Genomic DNA, 21008 nt, shown 5'->3' with positions numbered 1-21008 from the left:
GTGATTTGAGCTAAGGGCAAAAATTAGACCTGTGACGTAACAACTCTGACCGACCAATGGAAACCCGCGTAAGAACGCCTGGGGCTAGGCTGAGTGAAGGGATAAAATGTTTACGATACTGGTAGCAATCGTTTGCGATTAACCGAAATTATTCTTTTACAGAAGCTTCCACTCCGTCCAAAAGAAAGAGCAAGACAACGACCGACAAACCCGCCAAAAAGACAAAAAAGATCACGGACTTCCTTGCTGACTCCAGCGAATAGGGTGTCACGCGATAATCAACACTACCCACGTGACTTGATCTGTGCCGGAGTAGTCATCCCAAGGAAATCAATATTACCGTTTCTGCTGTAGTTATTATACATATTTATTACTGAAAGACAAATACAAAGATAAAACAAGCCTAAGGGTTTCAAAGGTTTCCGATATCAACACATTTGCTTAGCAAGTGACATCTGAATAATTATGCCTAGTAGTCTTAGGCGGGCTTCCTGCTTACAGAAGACAAGCATCTTTAGCTTGGGCATTGCGCTTGATCTGTTTCGGGGTCTCGGACACCTTCGCTGCCTATTTATTTAGATGAGTATTTTAAAAAAAAAAAAAAAAAATATTTTTTTTGTATTTATGCAACACCAAAGGCAAGAGAAACGCAGCTTCTATTAATTAAATGTGGAGGCTTGAAGGCCTGCGAGCCCGAAACACAAAATGTTTGACATAGAAAAAGTTATATTTACGAGGACCTCAGCTGAGTTAAGACCGCTGAGTAGTTCGTGAGATATCTCAAGTGTCTTGCGAGAGCAAGTGTCAATTTTAACTAATACATCGTTCACGTTGCCTGAGTAAATTTCACTAAAACTGACGTGTATAAAGATTACCTTTTTTTCTATAAAAAAGATAGGGTGGTCTATAGGACCCTCAACCGCCTGGAGCTGGAGCGAGGAGATGTGCGTCTACCCATTTCGCGGACCATTTTCTCTTAGGTAGCTCGTCCCAGTGGTACTAAATTTTTCTTCATGAGAGTGGCCTTTTAGTTCTCCCCCCCCCCCCTCCCCTCCCTGGCTACGGGCCTGAACTGCTTGCTGAACCCAAGAAGCGATTTCACCTTTGAGAGCAAAAAAAAAAGCTGTTCAAACTTGTTATCAAGTCAGTTGCCCCCCTTTTGTTTTATCCATCTACCAAGACTTGCGCATGCACAAGCTCGAGTGTCAGCTGGACAATTGTTGGCTCAGGTGTTCGTCTGATGATATATAAACCGAAATATTCCACTCTCTCAATGTGATCGGCGCATCTTAGAGCAAGGTAAGTGAAACATTCGCATCAATCTAGCTATGCAATAAGCGAAACTCGAGTTGTTACTTGTCAGGGAAACACCGCTGTACAATGATCATTCACGTCCTGCTTTGCGGCCTAGCCTTAATCCTGGCGCATGCCCAGACGACTCCGCCAGCTGGGTGCGTAGGGTATGACGGGAAGATGTATGCAGTTGGCGAAAGATTTAATTGCGGGAGGTCTGGGACGTGGTGTTACGGAGCCTTCTGCGCCGGACCTGGCCAGATTCACTGGTGGGATAATTGGAACTGCAACCCTGCAATAGTGGACCCGTGCGACGGATTTTCAGGATAAAGCTGACTCATTTGCAACATGGTAATAAACTATGCTATCATTAGAAAAATCAAAACAACATAATAATTGTGTTTATCATTTATTGTGATCATCACATGTTTGTGTCGTGTTGAATGTGTTATGTTACTCTTTATCTTGGGTAAACCTCCATAGTTTGACCGTCCCATCATCTGAGCACGTGGTCACCACGTGTTTGTGTCGTGTTGAATGTGTTGTGTTACTCTTCGTCCGGAGTAAACCTCCATAGTTTGACCGTCCCATCATCTGAGCACGTGTTCACCACGTGTTTGTGTCGTGTTGAATGTGTTGTGTTACTCTTCGGCCGGAGTAAACCTCCATAGTTTGACCGTCCCATCATCTGAGCACGTGGCTAGTATGTTCTCGTCTTTCGGGTGCCAGCAAATGCTATTAACATCCATTGAGTGAGCCTTGAAAAAAAGAAATCACGGGATTGTAGTAAATTCGTTCAAATCTGCCATATTAAAATATTACTTTTCCGCCCTAATTTTTTTTTCGACGCAGAAGATCGTCGTGCTTACAAACTGTCTGTTATGAGTTCAATTACTGTCGTAGTCTCGCTCGTCCTTTAGCATGATGTCGATAGTCTTTTTGCATTCCCTATTTATCATATTATAATCATAAAGTTTTTTTTTAAAGGGCCAGCAGTAGATGGCTTTGCTGTAGCAGTAACCCTGCCACTTGAGGCGAAGTGAATAAAATCAAAATAAAATAAAATAAAATCCGAACTTGAGTGACGCAAGCTCATTTCAGTTGCAACTGATTTGTCTAGCTGAGTGACAGTAAATTTCAATCCATCCTACGAACCCGCTCAATTCTATTTCACAATTATTAAATAATACAGGGAGTCCTTTGATTTTATTAATTGGTGCCAAATTTATTGTTGCGCGGCCTCGGTAGATACAAAATCTTCGGCCAATCGATGGCCGTGTTTTCAATGCCGCATCATAAACCATTTGACTGTACACAGCAAGGGAATTGATTGGTCAAGGTGGTATGATTGACTACGACTGCTATTCCAAGATGAGCAAAGGATTTGAATTCTCAGCGGTCGCGCAACAACGTATTCGGTTATAAAATAATGGCCGTTTTTAATATATAAAAAAACTTTCATATCAGGTCGCTTTTGATCAAATGCCGTCATCTTGTTTTATTTGAGACTCGCTTATCTTTTGTGAGCAGCTCCAAGATGGCCTAGCGCATGCGCATAGCCTTGCCAGGTGCCTTTGCACCCCACTGACCAAACATCCGCAGGCTCAGAGGGCGTGATTGGCTCTCACCTTTCTCTGTGTGGCGACCAGCTGAAATGACGGTTGGTTACGGTCTGAGTTGGTATCCTACAAGACAATGTGAAATGTCATCTCAATTAGGATAGAAGACTCCAACCCCTCACAAACACGCAAACAACAGAAACTAACAGTAAACAGCTATCCTACTAAATTTAATTTAAAAAGATAATTATTATCGATCATGATTAACTATGCTATTTCTCTCGGCTGCCGCTGTCTGGCAGATGCATTTGTGACTTAAAGACGGCTCCCATCCCTTCCTAGCTTGTATCTCTAGGTACAAGCTAGTAAATTCTCACCTCTTTAAAGATCCGTATACAGTCGTCACCAGAAGCGGTCGCTATCAGTCCAGACACCTTGGACCTATCACGTGACAAAGATATCAGTGACGCAAGTAGTGCCAGGTCCCTCGCAAACATGAATAACAGCCCTGGAGAGCCGAGTGAACGACTGTTCTGACTCACAAGAGAATGTCGTAGACTACCACCCGCCTTCATCCTTATATCATTCTACCCCCCCCCCCCCCTCCCCACGGCTCCACTTGGCTTCACTTTTAAGAGTGAGAGCTATAAACCAGGCCCCCAAACCCCTTACCCCCCACCCAACTTTCCTTATCAGTTCCCTCCCTACCCCCCATCTTTATATCATTCTGCCCTCCCCCGACATAACTTTGCTTACGAGAGAGTGTCGTAGACCACCACCCCCTCTTTATCCTTATATCATTCTACCCCCCTCCCCACAGCGCTATAAACCAGGCCCCCGAACCCCCCACCCAACTTTCCTTACCCGGCCAACTTGGCTTACCAGTGAACGTCGTATATTGTTCTGTCGTGGTAACCAGAGAGCACGCACACACATTTCCACTTGGAGTGCTTACCAGATACCACAACACCTACAGCAGAACAAAATAACAATATAAATATATATAATAACAAAATAACAATATAAATATATATAATAACAAAATAACAATATAAATATATATAATAACAAAATAACAATATAAGCTTGATGTATCAAAGCGAGAAGGAACATTCCATTACTAAAAATGTATTCTAATGATGTCTTCAGGGATAGAAGACACAACTGAATCCTGGGACGTGTGTAAATGCGAGTAGCTTGAATTATACTATCAAATATTGTTGCAAGAGTATCGGACCTCCATTTTGGATGGCTATTTTAAAGCTTTCTTGCAAATTAATCGATGTATTTTCAAAAGAAATGAGTGGCTGACCAATGTTCCTTATCTGTACCTTCCTGGTTGCCTGGTGGATATGATTTCCAGATTCTGACGGTCTTATCGTCACTACAAGACACTGAAAGAGAAACAATATATTGATCAAAGACTCTTGATTTGTCTGAAAAAAAAAACTACTTTTTTTATCATTTATGACAACTTTGCTCAATCATATCTCAAGAGCAGATTATCAACCAAACAGTACCCAAGCTTATTTTGTATTATATTACACAAGGAACCACCAGGCAAAAATTCAAACAAATGTAAGCTAACACAACCTTACAATTTGAACTTTGCCAGTTTTTGCATCTGTCGATTCTCATTCCTGTCTCCGCCCAGCACCAACCGTAATTACGTAATTACTCCCTTTAAGATCCTTATTGTATAGTCGATACCTATCCGATCCCCTGATCCATCGAAGCTTATTGACCAGACGGTTGACTCGTGACCCTCAAGAGTATCACAGCAGCTCCTGGGATTGGTGTCCAACGATAGTTGATAAACATTGCAATACAGGGGAAATTTTAAAAATTGTAATACAGGGGAAACATTAAACCTTGTAATACAGGGAAAACATCAAACATTACAATACAGGGGAAACACTAAACATTGCAATACAGGGGAAACACTAAACATTGCAATACAGGGGAAACATTAAACATTGCAATACAGGGTAAAGGGGAAACATTAAACATTACAATACAGAGGAAACACTAAACATTGCAATACAGGGGAAACATTAAACATTACGATACAGGGGAAACATTAAACAATACAATACAGGGGAAACACTAAACATTGCAATACAGGGGAAACATTAAACATTACAATACAGGGGAAACACTAAACATTGCAATACAGGGGAAACATTAAACATTATAATACAGGGAAACATTAAACATTGCAATACAGGGGGACATTAAACATTGCAATACAGGGAAACATTAAATATTGCAATACAGGGGAAACATTAAACATTGCAATACATGGGGACATTAAACATTGCAATACAGGGGAAACACTAAACATTGCAATACATGGGGACATTAAACATTGCAATACATGGGGACATTAAACATTGCAATACAGGAGGAGCACTGTATTATAACAGGGAAACTTTAAACATTGCAATACAGGAGGAGCACTGTACTATAACAGGGAAACTTTAAACATTGCAATACAGGAGGAGCACTGTATTATAACAGGGAAAACATAGCCTCCTCCGCAGCCATCTTGAGGGGTTTAAGGGCTTTTTCAGTATTTTTATGAATTGAGCTACCTCAGTCCCCTTTCATAGAAGAAAGGGGATTGAAGGCGAGTTGAACTGGAACCAAAAAAATAAGAACTGCGTAGGAGGCTAGGGAAAGGTCTAGGTCGCATGAAACTATAAACGATTATCTTTTTTGCGTCATTTCGCTCGCCTTTGTATCTTCAGGTTCCTGTTGTTATTAAGTGTGCACATGCATAAGCCTAGCCCGAAAGTTCACACGTTTACACTAAGTGAACGATTCACGTAGTTTGGTTCCTGGACAATTAAATCATACCAGTCATCCTCGTCCTCTTTGTAAAGTTTAATGGTGTCGTCATAGCTACAGGAGGCGAGGATCTGCAAAGTAAAGTAATAGTACATTATACTTTCCTCCTTTTACATGATACTCCACTCTAGATCTAGAACCACGATGGCAACAAGAACAGCAGCTTTAAAAAAAAAAAAAAAAAAAAAAAAAACAGAAAATTTTAAAGGTCCAGACGTGAAATGCACTTTGTCGGATACATTTCAAGATGTTTCTGCAAAACTACAAAGGGCACATGGTCTACCAAAGGACACGAATTTAAGCGCTTTTAAAAACCAGATTATTTCAGGCTCGATTTTCTTTTATGGAATACAAAAACTTTTTATGCAAAAAAATATTTTGTTGAAGCTAGTTTAGAATAATAGCAGCTTTTTTAGGTCATGTTCTCTCTATTTCTTCCCAATCAGAGAGTTTAAGTAGGCACAACGGCACCTAAAATGTTAAACGATCTAGTTTCTATTAAATTAACACCTATTGATAGCAAAAAAAAGTACAGACAAGCCTAGAACCATATTCTACCATAGCGAACATTAGTTAGAAAACTTTTTAGTAGTTATAATATTATATACCCCTTTAAATAAAGATCATTGTATTGAACAATGAAAGTCTTCTTTATGCAACACACATGTCCCATGTCGTCGCCACACCTTCAAACTTCACTTTGTAGTTATGAAGAAATGGCTGAAATGTACCAGAAAGAGCGCATTTCCACGTGCAGGTTTTGAATCCCCCCCCCCCCCCCCCCCCCCCCGTTGCTATTTTTTTGTTGTTCACTATTATAACGAGGGAATGGAGACCTGACCTCTTTGGTCGGATGCCAAACGACTTTCTTGACGTCTTGGGTGTGGCTATGTATAACGCTTGCACATTCATATTCGTCATCTTCTTGGACTATGAGACAGACATCAACATAAGCAATAGTCTTTAGTAAAGGATTTTTGCAATCACTCTACAACATCAAGAAAAACATAATAATCATCATCATCACCATCATATTATCAATCAGCAATTAATCATCGTCAATATCACAAATATAACTATCATCATCTAAACGCCATCACCTCTTCATTACCAACACTGCAACCGATTTATTTCCTGAAAATGTTGTTTTGGTTTTATTTTGAATACTGAAACCCAAAGGTTATTTTATGCTTTAGTCATAGAATGGAGTTCGCTACTATAATGTCCATCTTGTTTGCATCAATTTGAAATGATGGATTCGTCACAAAAGATACATATACAGTCCTTTAAGAGTGTTAACCAGCCAGAGTCCTTTGTTATTGTTTTCATTTGAAAATAAACTAGTCTATTTAAAAAAAAATAAAAAATAATCATCCACAATTGAAGTTCGATACTTGAGTTGTAATGTATACTTGAGTTGTAATGTTTTATTGAGAGCATCAAATTATTGGCTTTAACAAGCCGGTTAAAATGGATGCTTGGTATGACTAGGTTTTGTGTTTAGTGGCGGCGTGACTGGCCTTTAGTAACATACCTTCCCATATCCAGACACTCTTGTCACGGCCACATGTGGCGAGCAATGAGCCGGACACCGACCAATTAACAGACTTCACTTCGTTCTCGTGTCCCTCGAGAGTGGCATTGCACTCGAACTCTACAAATGTCAAAGAATTGGAGCAACTTCGAAACAGGCAAAGGGAAGGATTGTAAAAGGCGGTCGGTAGGGACAGTTTTTTAACAAAAAAATCCACATTCCGAGAGCTATTTTCTCTTAGATAGTATAAGCTAAGGTTTTATGGCCTTGTATATGACCAGGGCCATAGCAGGGGCTGGGGCATTGGGGCACGTCTCCACAAATATTAAAAATATATATATAAGAAAATGACCAGGAAGGGCGTCGCTGTTCCCCCAATATCTCATGTTTCTGCATCTCACCCCCTCTTAATATTTCGATGCCTGCTACAGCCCCGATGACACTAAGATGCCGTTTCCCTGGTTATCAGCTTGACAAAATATCAAACACTCCACCCCCCACTTCTTGAGTGTCTGATGACGTTACAGCAATGCTTGTTATTGCTGCGAAAGGCAGCATCGCAGAAACCTCGTAAAATTATTCTCATTGGTAGAAAATCATTATTCATACATTCTTCATCTAAAGATCACTGCACATCACCATCAACACTACTATCAAATAATCCACGAACCTCCAGACTTTTGGTCCCATATGCATGTGGTGGCATCAAAACTCGCTGAAGCTAAAAACGTCCCACATGGGGACCAGCCAACTGAAAAATAAGACACTCTTCAGTTTATTCTGCAGCAAGAGGTGCCGGGTTCAACCCCGGTCTAGGCAGTGGGGGACCAGGGGTTCTTGCAGGGGTAGGGCGGAGGCGGCAACAATATAAAACATAGAGTTGGAGGTGTAATGTGGAGTTTGGCTACTATTACTTTCTCCTAAAATTTTTGTGTGAAAGGGGTGGTGGTACGCGCTACCTTTATCTCGCCCCCCTCCACTCCCTAAACCCGCATCCCCCAGGTGTTACTACTTTGAAAATTGTGGTTTGTCCATCCATAGTTACCCAAGGTCCATCTCACAAATGGACGCTGTTTTCTCCAACCCTGGACTCTTAAAGTAAACTAGCTAGAGTCATCCAGACAATTAGTTCGTTTTGGTGGAGTTCGTTTAGAGGATTTGATATTGCTTTATCAAATTCTTTCTTCATTCTCGCCGTGTAACCGTGCAAGTGTCACTTTATCAACTAGCATATTTTAGTATAATTATATTTTCTTCTGGTGATACTGTTGGCCGATGTGGTAAACTGGTGATACTGTTGGCCGATTTGGTAAACTGGAGATACTGTTGGCCGATTTGGTAAACTGGTGATACTGTTGGCCGATTTGGTAAACTGGAGATACTGTTGGCCGATTTGATAAACTGGAGATACTGTTGGCCGATTTGGTAAACTGGAGATACTGTTGGCCGATTTGGTAAACTGGAGATACTGTTGGCCGATTTGGTAAACTGGTGATACTGTTGGCCGATTTGATAAACTGGTGATACTGTTGGCCGATTTGGTAAACTGGTGATACTGTTGGCCGATTTGGTAAACTGGAGATACTGTTGGCCGATTTGGTAAACTGGAGATACTGTTGGCCGATTTGGTAAACTGGAGATACTGTTGGCCGATTTGGTAAACTGGAGATACTGTTGACCGATTTGGTAAACTGGTGATACCGTTGGCCGATTTGGTAAACTGGTGATACTGTTGGCCGATGTGGTAAACTGGTGATACAGTTGGCCGATTTGGTAAACTGGAGATACTGTTGGCCGATGTGGTAAACTGGTGATACTGTTGGCCGATTTGGTAAACTGGTGATACTGTTGGCCGATTTGGTAAACTGGTGATACTGTTGGCCGATTTGGTAAACTGGTGATACTGTTGGCCGATTTGGTAAACTGGTGATACTGTTGGCCGATGTGGTAAACTGGTGATACTGTTGGCCGATTTGGTAAACTGGTGATACTGTTGGCCGATTTGGTAAACTGGTGACACTGTTGGCCGATTTGGTAAACTGGTGATACTGTTGGCCGATTTGATAAACTGGTGATACTGTTGGCCGATTTGGTAAACTGGAGATACTGTTGGCCGATTTGGTAAACTGGTGATACTGTTGGCCGATTTGGTAAACTGGTGATACTGTTGGCCGATTTGGTAAACTGGTGACACTGTTGGCCGATTTGGTAAACTGGTGATACTGTTGGCCGATGTGGTAAACTGGTGATACTGTTGGCCGATTTGGTAAACTGGAGATACTGTTGGCCGATTTGGTAAACTGGTGATACTGTTGGCCGATTTGGTAAACTGGTGATACTGTTGGCCGATTTGGTAAACTGGTGATACTGTTGGCCGATTTGGTAAACTGGAGATACTGTTGGCCGATTTGGTAAACTGGTGATACTGTTGGCCGATTTGGTAAACTGGTGATACTGTTGGCCGATTTGGTAAACTGGAGATACTGTTAGCCGATTTGGTAAACTGGAGATACTGTTGGCCGATTTGGTAAACTGGTGATACTGTTGGCCGATTTGGTAAACTGGTGATACTGTTGGCCGATTTGGTAAACTGGAGATACTGTTGGCCGATTTGGTAAACTGGAGATACTGTTGGCCGATTTGGTATACTGGTGATACTGTTGGCCGATTTGGTAAACTGGAGATACTGTTGGCCGATTTGATAAACTGTCGATACTGTTGGCCGATTTGGTAAACTGGTGATACTGTTGGCCGATTTGGTAAACTGGAGATACTGTTGGCCGATTTGATAAACTGGTGATACTGTTAGCCGATGTGGTAAACTGGAGATACTGTTGGCCGATGTGGTAAACTGGTGATACTGTTGGCCGATTTGGTAAACTGGTGATACTGTTGGCCGATTTGATAAACTGGTGATACTGTTAGCCGATTTGGTAAACTGTTGATACTGTTGGCCGATGTGGTAAACTGGAGATACTGTTGGCCGATGTGGTAAACTGGTGATACTGTTGGCCGATTTGGTAAACTGGAGATACTGTTGGCCGATTTGGTAAACAGGTGATACTGATGGCTCTATCTGCATGGTGACTTCTAACTTATTTTGCTCCCCTTTTAGCTTCAGGATAAGTCTACGATTACAATAGATGATGGAGGGATAATTTCTTATTCTCATATATACATTTTTGTTTTGTTTTATAAGAACATTTTTTTTTTATAAGAACGTCCAGCCTGAGCATGTATATGCTCAGCAAGATATGTGTTAGTGTGATGCCAAAATGCAGAATCAAATAGTATTTCATAATAACAACTTTAAATATTATTGCTATTGATAATTTGATAACTGGGTGATCTATTTTCATATATACTTAAATTTAAGAACATCCTTAATAACATTTTACACCCTTAAAATGCTTAAAAAAAATGGCCCAGCCTCGACTGAAAATAATACGTTTAAAAAAAAGAGTGTTTGCAGGTCTGCTGATCTATATGTTACGTAATACTTTTACTTAAGCCGCGTGCAAACTGCGCCAAGACCTGCCAGCTTTGCTCGCGAATTTTCGCTTGACTGACTACAGCACAAAAGAAATGTCAAAATGGGAAAAGGACTTTCTGACTTTTTCTTTGTCTTGGGGTCAGTCGAGCAAGAATTCGCCAGCAATGTTGGCCGATGCTGGCGCAGTTTGCACGGGGCTTAAGACCTCACAAGTTGTTGTAGTATTTTCTTGATCACGATGAATTTGGTCGCAGTTTATTTCCGGCTACAGCCTTTATATTACATCCTTGGATATGAGAGTGACTATCGCTAGCTTTCGTATGATATGCCTTCAGCCCGTCAGCCGAACATTTATTAGAGTTCTTACTAAGACATTTTATTTATCGAATTCCTGAAATATTGACATAAAACAAAGTTTCACGCTTCATTGACCAATTTCACTACAAACACTTTTCAAAAAATAGGCCGATGGAAATGACCTAAATAAAGCCATTCACATGAGATACTTCGCTAGAATGACAACATGAACACGGGCAGAGGGTCTTTAAAGAAAAAAATCATAGTCAACATTGCTGGTACCATGGCAATGACGCAAATCCATAATTGAACATTTTGTATATTCAAAAGACAAAAGTTTATGCCTTAGCTGGTTATTATAATCTCAAGATGACATAGGAATTAGATATTAACTTCAGATTTTCAAAAAGTTTGAGTATTAAACGCGTAGGAAATCGTGATAGTACCCTAGATCAAAGTGATTGATTCGTAAAATGTTCGGCGCGCCCTTGAACGTGAAATCGTTCTGATTCTAATTTATTTTCGGATTCTGACAACGCACATTTTCCCCTTTTTGCTAAATTGCCTAAAAGATAAGTTTATATAGACTTCGAGACTATGACATGTCGTCATAACAGATGCGCATGAAATGACAAAAGCTAAAAAAACGTTCTTCAGGAGGACATCGCGCAGAAATCATCTTTGCACGCGACGGAGAGCAGAGATAAGTAGATACCACCCGTGTACACACGCTCTTGTAACCAACCAGAAAGCAGAAATCGTTACTGTTTAAATGTGTAAAAAAACGTTACGGCGTTTACCGCATAAAGCAGGCGGCACGAGGGCTCATTTGCTGACCACCCCCTCCCGTACCCTGTGAATTAAAAGCGTCAATTAAGTCTACTTTGGTTATAGTTTAAAAACAAAACCCCATGCATATCAAGATAAAACATCAATTATAAAGAAAATTTTTAAAAATGCTGGCGTTTAATTAACTTCCTTTAAATTCTTAAAAGAATATATTTGCAATTAAACGCACCTGGTATGGCCTTGATAGAAAGGAAATTTCTTTTTTTTGAAATCCTCGTTTTATTTCTAACAGAGTTGTTGGACATTTTACAATTTCTTTTAGCTTGATTTGGATTCATTAGAACCCGGAAGTGCAATGTCGACAATATTCTTACATTTTAAAATTAATACAGGACACTGAAGTAGTGGCAATCTCGACGAACCAGACTGCGTGAATCCTATGCCCGAATAACTCGAAGATTGGTCAACGGGTAAAGGTGCATGATCTGCTTACCATTTCAGTACAGGTGAGTTTCTGTGAATTTTGGTGATAATCCTTTCCGTTATTATTGATTAACCACAGGCGGACCAGGATTAGAATCAGTCCCTTGTGATCGTTCATGAAAATAAAATATAATTTGAAGTTGTGTCTTGACTGTTTTCTTAATAAAGTTAGTTGCATTACTATATTATCCTCGTTTGTTGTTCTTAAGGGGAATTGTGGCGCAGAAAGGGGTTTAGTCCGGAACTTTTCTCTCAAGGGACTTTATTAGGTTTATTAGATATTAGGGTGATATAAAAGACTTTTTTTACTGACTCTGGAGCTTCTATGATGATAATGTCGAAGAGCAATTTCGAAAGGAGCACTTGATTGAGGTTATGGATACTATTAACAGCTTCTAACTAGGCATTGTACTTGAACCTTACGTAACCAGCGCACTTCTTTGAGATACAATTGTACTTAATTGTTACTTTTAGGACCTTATAGTTTTGAGAAAATAATAGTTTTCGATATCTCATAAAGGCCGAATTCCTCAAGTTTTCTTTAGAACCGTAAAGAAATAATTCCTTATGCCAGGTGAGATGTATTCTTTATTTCAGAGGAGTGGAAAATATGCTTTGGGGGAAAGCCGTTATAAGTTGCCCAAGGCCATTGGCCGGCTGTTCTTATTATTCCGAGTTCCTTCAATTAAACATTCTACCGTTTCGGATTGTCTCGTAATAAAAAGTGTGTCAAATAAGGAAAAGCAACCTAATGCTATCCCTTCTTCAGTAAATTAAAAATTTCCTTTTTGGCGCAAGTTTAAACACCTTCTGTAGGTGAATTATCGAAGACGGAAAGTGTCTTCGGACCACATCTGTGAGTGAAAAAATATTATGGCGGGACAACAACCTTCGGGACTGCCTCAATATCAATCATAAAAGTTTTCCAAGAATAAAATCTAACGCTAACCGAAAACGCAGAGCCCGAAATGTTGTAAAAAAAATCTGTCGGGTGTCTTTTTATCCTTGTTAAACTTTAAAAAAAAACATATTTTTTTATTTTAAATAACTATCGCCTTTTCCCCGAAGTTTAAAACACAGCAGGTTACTTTTATAGCCAAATTCATTGTTTCGCAACCTCCCAGAATCCAAATTTCGTTTCTTTGTTTGGGAATAGCGCGTAGTCAACCAAGCCAAACAATCGAAACCAGACAAACCGCCCCCAAAGCTTGTGTCTGACTACGCGCTATTCCCAAACGAGACATGGATTTTGGATTCGCCGAGGTCGCGCAACAACTAATTTGGCAGTAATTTTATCACATCGCTTCGGGCTTTATAAATAAAGCAAACCTCATAAAGCAGGTCTTCATTTCTCTAGTCATTCATAGCATATTTAAAATAATTAAAATGAAGCCACATCTTACGCGCTATAAATAGGATAATAACAATGATATTGATTATACGAAAAAAGAACAGGTAATTGGAGAGGAAATAGCGAAATGGAAAGATCTAGCATTTGTTTTTTTTTCCCGTCTTTTTTTTATTTTTGAAAGGCGAAATCGCTCGGGGTGACTAGATGCACGAAGTTGGAGTGCGCGCATCCCACCGGCAAAAAAAGTATTTTCTTCTTACTAAATGCAGTAGCCTTTGAGATCATCTACACAATTTCGTCACAGTCTTGATCTTCATCAAGCGACAAGACGTCTAAGAGGCGGTTAGTACTTTCTACCTGTTTTTTGCTCGCAAAGAAAAGAAGGCCGCGAGTAATAATATGGTAATCTGGTAGAATTCGGGTAAAACTGGTAAAAAAAACTAGTAGTCTGCCGAATTTTCCTTTTTATTATGACGTTTTCAGGGTAAATTAGTCGACTATCAGTGAATTCTATTCGACTATCAGTGAATTCCCAGAAAAGTTTCACTTTTCCGCTCCAAGATCTTGGCTAAGGATAAAAAAGGCTGGTAGTTGACTCTGCTAAATGTGTGGTGTATCCTGCTCATTTTTCTACCAAATTTATCGCAAAGCCACCAAGTAAATAGTGCCTCATGTTGATATCTAGCAAAGGGTGACTAGTTTTCTAAGCTTGTTTTCTCCGATGATAAGTTAATGCTCGAAACGTCAGAGAAACAAGTGTTTTTAAAGAGGCGAAAAAAAAATAACATTTCAACCTTGTGATGAGTTGTTTTCCTGATTCCACCACGCCCACGCAATCCACCTAGTTATTCTACAGCTTGCCTGTAGTTTTTCTAGTCATACCACCTAGTTATCCTACAGCTTGCCTGTAGTTTTTTAGTCATACCACCTAGTTATCCTACAGCTTGCCTGTAGTTTTTCTACTCATACCACCTAGTTATCCTACAGCTTGCCTGTAGTTTTTTTAGTCATACCACCTAGTTATTCTACAGCTTGCCTGTAGTTTTTTTAGTCATACCACCTAGTTATTCTACAGCTTGCCTGTAGTTTTTCTAGTCATACCACCTAGTTATTCTAGAGCTTGCCTGTAGTTTTTCTAGTCATACCACCTAGTTATCCTACAGCTTTCCTGTAGTTTTTCTAGTCATACCACCTAGTTATTCTACAGCTTGCCTGTAGTTTTTTTAGTCATACCACCTAGTTATTCTACAGCTTGTCTGTATTTTCTAGTTATACTTCCTAGTTATTCTACAGCTTGTCCGTAGTTTTTCTAGTCATACCAACTAGTTATTCTACAGCTTGCCTGTAGTTTTTTTAGTCATACCACCTAGTTATTCTACAGCTTGTCTGTATTTTCTAGTTATACTTCCTAGTTATTCTACAGCTTGTCCGTAGTTTTTCTAGTCATACAACCTAGTTATTCTACAGCTTGCCTGTAGTTTTTCTAGTCGTACCACCTAGTTGTTCTACAGCTTGCCTGTTGTTTTTCTACTCATACCACCTAGTTATCCTACAGCTTGTGCGTAATTTTTCCTACCCATACCACTTAGTTATCCTACAGCTTGCCTGTAGTTTTTCTGGTCATACCATTCTAGTGTTCTAACTTTTCTTTTTAAAAATTTGCCCAGTAAACGCAAGAGCCGAGCGGGTAAACGAGATGCTATCCTTTCGAATGAGAGCGATGCTAAACTCGAGTATGGACGACGCAATAAAGGACTATGTACCGCTACAACAGCACCCTACAATCTCAATATTCTTCATCGCCATCAATTCTATCATAGGAATCCTGAGCATCTCTGGCAACACCCTCGTCCTGTATGTCAAGGGCAAGGAAAACCGCTCAAGCCCAGAGTCGAATCGCACTAAGATCAGATACTTTGTAATGAGCTTGGCATTGTCTGACATCCTGGCAGGCCTGATAAGTCTACCGGTGACAATACTAATGGCTATATTGTACAGAGCACAGACAGACCTGATGTGCAAAGTAGTTAGGTACATAGGCATAGTAGGGCCTGTAGTCACTACCAATAACTTGGTGGTGATGGCTTTAGAGAGGTATGCATGTGTGTTCTACCCGCTAAAGGTCCCTAGTCGTCATACTATTATTCAATGCATTATCATAGCCTGGGTTACAGGATCTCTGTTGACTTTGCTGCCAGCAAGAGCTTACAACGTGATACCAGTAGACATTGATGATAGGTCATACACGATGCAATGCCGGGTTGACCCAATGCATAAACATTTATTTCTAGGGTTTAGTATATGCGCGTATGTACTGCCTTGTGCTGGCCTTATTGCCACCTCTGCTGCTATCGGACGTTTATTGTATCGCAAACGCAACAGAATAGGTGAAGAGAACCAGCCATCACCCAGAGAGCATGCTAGCCGTTTTCAGGGCAGTAGAATGCTTATTGCAATCACCTTTGCCATGATCTTGCCTTATATTACTTACTTTACCTATTTAAACATATCCTTATATGTAAAAGCACCCATCAGCTTTACTTCAGATTGCATCATTCGCATGATCATGACTACTGCGTGCTATTCAAAAGGGTTTTTCAATGTTCTGATCTATATTTATTACATGAAGAACATTGGAAAAACGCTGAAAGCCATTGTCTGCAGAAAAAAGACTGGGCCAGATCAAAGCTTATCCCATGGTGCTACAATCGCAAATACTGAAGAGCTGCAGGGTATCCCAAGATAATGTCCGGAAAGAATAAACAAAATGAAAAAAGAGAGTAACAGTACACAAGTTTGCTCAAGGCTCTCTTTTCAAGCTAACACATGTAACATACAAGAAGTAAAATACTGTAAAAGTGTCAGAACAATGTATTATGGCCATGGTATCCAGGCTGGGAAATGCTGTTAGCTTTTTGGTGTTGTTTTGTTCGGTGTGGTGAATATTGCTAAAACATTGACCAAAAAAAACAAAATCAACCCCAAAAAGGGGTGTAATCAGTCTTTAATTCCGTCGTAAAAGTTATAGGTTTGAATAAACTTTATTCGATCTTTGGATTTGATGCAGAAGTCATCCAATATCAAATTATTTAAATTTTTAAACATTTACTATTGTTACTCACGAGATCTGATGGTCCTCTGATGTCCATCTTCCAAAATTGTCTTACATATCCATTTATCACCCTCTTTACCCCAGATTCGGATGTAAATACACGTTAAGAATTTTACAACTTCTAGAATTTAAATTCAAGTAGAGTGAACATTGTCAAGTGAGACGGAAGAGTATAAGAGAACCAGTGAAATATTGCAAGAAATTCTAAAAAAGAAAATGAAAGCATATAAAAAAGAAAAGTTGCAAACACTGAAAATCCAAATAAAAAAGTGAAGAAAGAAAGGAGGAAAACAGAAAGAAGGAAAGAAACAAACAAAGAAAGAAACTGTTAGAAATAAACATTACTTTAAAGCATTGAGCAAAATATTTTTTGACAGAGAGGATGACTTGATATGAATCCTTCCAGTTCACACAACCAAAGGATATTGTTTTGTCCCCACCGCAACTTGCAAGGACAAAGCCATTAGGGCTCCAGGCAACAGACCACACCCGATCTTCGTGCCCTTTAAAGAAAAAACCAAAGTAGTTACACATGAATTGACATTTCTTTAGGTATTGTCAAGGTGAATTATTGGATAAGAGTTTTGAACAGCAGTGCATTGATGCTTGTGGTACCTAGCGGACATTGCCCTATTATCAGACACTCGAAAAAATCATAAATATCTCAATAGAAAAACAAAAAGAGCCTCAAACTCAAATCTATCATGATTTTTGCAAAACACATTTGTCAATAATTATTGTCTGTAATATTTTAGATAAAATGAAGCAGAATTTTCCCGTGGATTTTTTAAAGAAATCCTCTGTCCGATAATAGGACAGACTGTCCGCATGTCCGTAGTCTGTCCGTTAATGGGTAAGAGCATCTGATAATAGGGCTTCACACTTCTTACTAAAAACTGTTTTCTCCCGAATTCAGCAATCACAATTCAGCCATCAGCATCAGCAGGGATTTCTAGCTGTAAAACCCATGACTCAATAGTGTTTTGTACCCAAGATATAAGGTATTGGCACCTATTCTTGTCCATTTTATCTTTGAAATGTATTTCCGCCAAAAATTTCAAATCCAAGAGGAATATTTTGCGTTGTTGAGCTTCTTCCACGTAATTGTGTAAACTTCGACTATTCTCACAAGTTTTTTTTTTTACCGAGAAAAATCAAAAGAAAAATACTTAACCTTTGCTTAACCTATTCTCGTCCAGTCGAACTTATTCTCATCCGCTCGGAACCTATTCTCGTCCGCTCGGAACCTATTCTCGTCCGTTTGGAAAATAGCACGGCTATTAGCTAAAATACCACAGACAATAATCTCTGATAAATGTAATTTGCAAAAGTGCCATTCAATTCTAATTTAAGTTTTATTTGGCTGCGCACCAAGCGATTCAAACCTGACATTTTGCATGCATGATAATGCAAAGTGAAACTTGCAATCACTCAAATTTGTTTTGAATTGTTCGAGTGGTTGGGAATAGGCCTAAACCATGAAAGCTAGCATGAAACAAGGCAGAAACAAAGGCCAGAAAGCACCCTGGGACATCAACAACTGAATGGCGGATTTGTCGAGCGATTTTTAGCACAATCGTTGAATGTTTAAAATTTTAACAGCAGTTTTTCGTTCTCACGTAATGAAATCATACAGCATGTTTTACCTACGTTGTTTCTTTGACCCAAAGTGTCATTTTCTGCTTGTTCTTCGTAGTTTACTAAATATTTCACATTATTTTTGTGTGGTCGAGGATAGGTCCTGGACGAGAATACTGTAGGTTCCAAAAAGGTAATGTACCTATTATCGGACACTTTAGATTTTTAAAATATTCCGCATACAAAACAAGTCTTTACAGGTTGAGGTTTTACAGCTAGAAATCACTGACTATTAAACATTATAATTTGACCAATTTAACGAAAATTCAATGGTTAAATTTGGGAGAAAACAATCTTTCATAAGACGTGTTGTGAAGCCCTAACATACAGGGCCTCTGACAGGATGCGGAAAAAATCTTCAAATTTCACGGAAATTTTGGGGAAAAAGTTGCGGACGATAATCAAAATTTCACGGAAAATGGCGAATTTCGCAGATTTTTTTGGGGGTGGGGTGAGTGTTTTTTGGGGAAGGGGTGGGGTAAATTAAGCGTCAACATCAAACCGTTTTTTTTTATTTACTTATAATACACCAAAAATATCGAAATTCCATCGCTTTCTAATCAATCTTGTATACGGTCTACAATAAAATCAATATTACAATATCGTAATAAATTCTCGATATTCCGGCAAAAATGAAGAGTTAGCTATTAAGTACCACAGAACAGCATATCTATTTCACGTATCTACAAATGTCGGACTTATGAATTGACAGCGACAAGATATAAAAACAACTTTTTCCCCATTTATTAGCGTTTTCAACTAAAACAATTATCAGTAGTGAAAGAATTCATTGTTTTAAGGTATGTTTAGCTGCTATTTTCTCTTTAATTTTTTCAAAAGACCAAATTATAGTGCAAATTGACATGAAGAATATTCCAACTTCAGTTGCATTGAATATTCCCGCGAATGATAATCGCAACAGAAACAGTAGCAAGGCTAGAACCCAGTCTACATCAGGTCATACTTGTAATGCCTGGTAGATTTTGCAGCTTACGAATTGAAAACACATGAAATCACGATATATAAGTATAAAAACAATTGCTTTTTTCCCATTTCTGTGCGTTTTGAGCTCAAAACAATAACCAATAACCTCATCGATTGCTCAAATTTATGTCGAATCGTTTGATGATTGCTTGGCTGTCCGATAATAGGGCACAAATGGTTAGGTACGAACAATTCGAGCTATCCCGAAGTGTCTACGAAAACAGAGGCCAAATAGCATCCTGGGAGATCAACAACAAAATGGCGGACTCGCCGAGCAACTTTCATCACGATCGGACATTTTTATGGCTTCTTTCCGTCGTCGCATATTCAAGTCAAAGAGAGGATTTCAATCGCCATTTTGCGGTGCATGAGAGAAAATTATTTCTAGTTTTGCGAAAAAATAAAACTCGTAAAAATCTTCGGAATACATGTTTTCTGAATGTTGTTTCTTCAACTCGATGGGTCATTTTTCGGCATGTTTTCCTATTGTTTGAGACATTTAAGATTTTTTTCAAGTGTCCGATAATAGGGCACTATCCGATAATAGGTAAGGTACTCGTGCCTGTTATCGGCCACTTCCTATTATTGGCCACCTGAAAATAATGTGAAATATTCGTAAACTACGAAGAATAAGCCGAAAATAACCCATCGATTCAAAGAAGCAAGGTCCGTAAAACATTTTTTAAAAGCTTTTTACGATTGTTTATTATTTCGCTTAGCTACGACAATTTATTCATAAGCACCGTAAAATAGCGCACGAAAAATTGTCTTTTAGTTGAAAACGCAAGGACGAAAAATAGCTGTAAAAATCTCCAACATTTACTGATCCTAATGAAAATCGCTCGGCAAATCTGCCATTCTGTTTTTGATGTCCCAGGGTGCTTTCTGGTCTTTGTTTCAGCCTCAGTTTCGTGTGATATTTCGTGTCCTATTATCGGCCACTCGATTGATTCAAAACAAACTTGAACGATTGCAAATTTCGCTGTGCAGTGTGACGCGTAATGTCAGTTTTTAATCGCTTAGTACGGAGCCAAATGAAGCACTTTTGCAAACTACATTTATCAGGGATTATTGTCTGTGGTATTTTAGCAAAAATGAACCAAGTTTTCTGTGCTATTTTCATGAAATTGGCGAGTGGCCGATAATAGAACATGCCTGGCCGATAATAGGTAAGGGTGGCCGATAATAGGAAAGTTAAACACTCTCTAGTAATTATTGTTTCCTCTCTAAACAAACCGGTAAATTGAAAATGTTTTTGTAGAATACTTATGTCGAATAGTCAAAGAATCTTCGTTGCAAATTATGGGGAATGAATTTGTTTTGTTCGCGAGCTATCTTAGCGTAAACCTAAAGTGGCGATAATAGGCACGAGTACCTAACCTTACCTTATAATTAAGGTGTTCGATAATAGGTACCATTACCTTATCGTGCAGTATTTTATCTCAGTAAAGTAAACAGACAATGTAAATATACCTTCAAGGTTAGCTATCGATTCCAATTTACCAGTCATTCTGTACTTGGCTCAGGAAAGATTTAGAAAAACGACATAACGTTGAACCCAAATAAACACTGGTTCTTGTTCCAAGCCGTTACCTATTTATGTCAGGCGTTCCTAAATAACGATC

The 21008-nt window shown here is 39.2% G+C and overlaps 3 protein-coding genes across 4 annotated transcripts in view; 2 read left to right on the top strand and 1 right to left on the bottom strand.

The window, feature by feature from the left end:
* Window positions 1-2369, top strand: part of LOC5516268 (cryptochrome-1) — a 16963-nt gene extending 14594 nt beyond the window's left edge. Inside the window, exons 9-11 of the mRNA XM_032385987.2 lie at window positions 163-1299; window positions 1364-1644; window positions 2281-2369. Of these exons, the coding sequence (XP_032241878.1) occupies window positions 163-263 (101 nt within the window). The 3' untranslated portion in view covers window positions 264-1299; window positions 1364-1644; window positions 2281-2369. The remainder of the gene's footprint in view (window positions 1-162; window positions 1300-1363; window positions 1645-2280) is intronic.
* LOC5516269 (probable cytosolic iron-sulfur protein assembly protein CIAO1 homolog) lies at window positions 1687-21008 on the bottom strand. The gene is made up of 13 exons (XM_032385993.2): window positions 20857-21008; window positions 17188-17264; window positions 16772-16853; window positions 7907-7987; window positions 7237-7356; window positions 6544-6632; window positions 5712-5773; window positions 4563-4639; window positions 4184-4246; window positions 3735-3822; window positions 3230-3293; window positions 2922-2978; window positions 1687-2051 (listed from the first exon to the last, which is right to left on the bottom strand). The coding sequence occupies exons 1-13, from the start codon at window positions 20891-20893 to the stop codon at window positions 1935-1937; spliced, it is 1014 nt and encodes a 337-aa protein (XP_032241884.2). The 5' UTR covers window positions 20894-21008; the 3' UTR covers window positions 1687-1934.
* LOC116620258 (neuropeptide FF receptor 2) lies at window positions 11349-16443 on the top strand. 2 transcript variants are annotated; one of them, XM_048731260.1, is made up of 2 exons: window positions 11349-12321; window positions 15317-16443. In XM_048731260.1, the coding sequence occupies exon 2, from the start codon at window positions 15346-15348 to the stop codon at window positions 16393-16395; it is 1050 nt and encodes a 349-aa protein (XP_048587217.1). In that variant the 5' UTR covers window positions 11349-12321; window positions 15317-15345; the 3' UTR covers window positions 16396-16443. The 2 variants fall into 2 exon arrangements, with proteins under 2 accessions (XP_048587217.1, XP_048587218.1); XM_048731261.1 differs by lacking the exon at window positions 11349-12321 and adding an exon at window positions 13736-13991.

Source organism: Nematostella vectensis, chromosome 8 (assembly GCF_932526225.1).
Source record: "Nematostella vectensis chromosome 8, jaNemVect1.1, whole genome shotgun sequence".
In the NCBI taxonomy this organism is placed as follows: Eukaryota; Metazoa; Cnidaria; class Anthozoa; order Actiniaria; family Edwardsiidae; genus Nematostella; species Nematostella vectensis.
The sequence above is the reverse complement of the archived record's forward strand: the minus strand, read 5'-3'. Positions and strand labels throughout refer to the sequence as shown.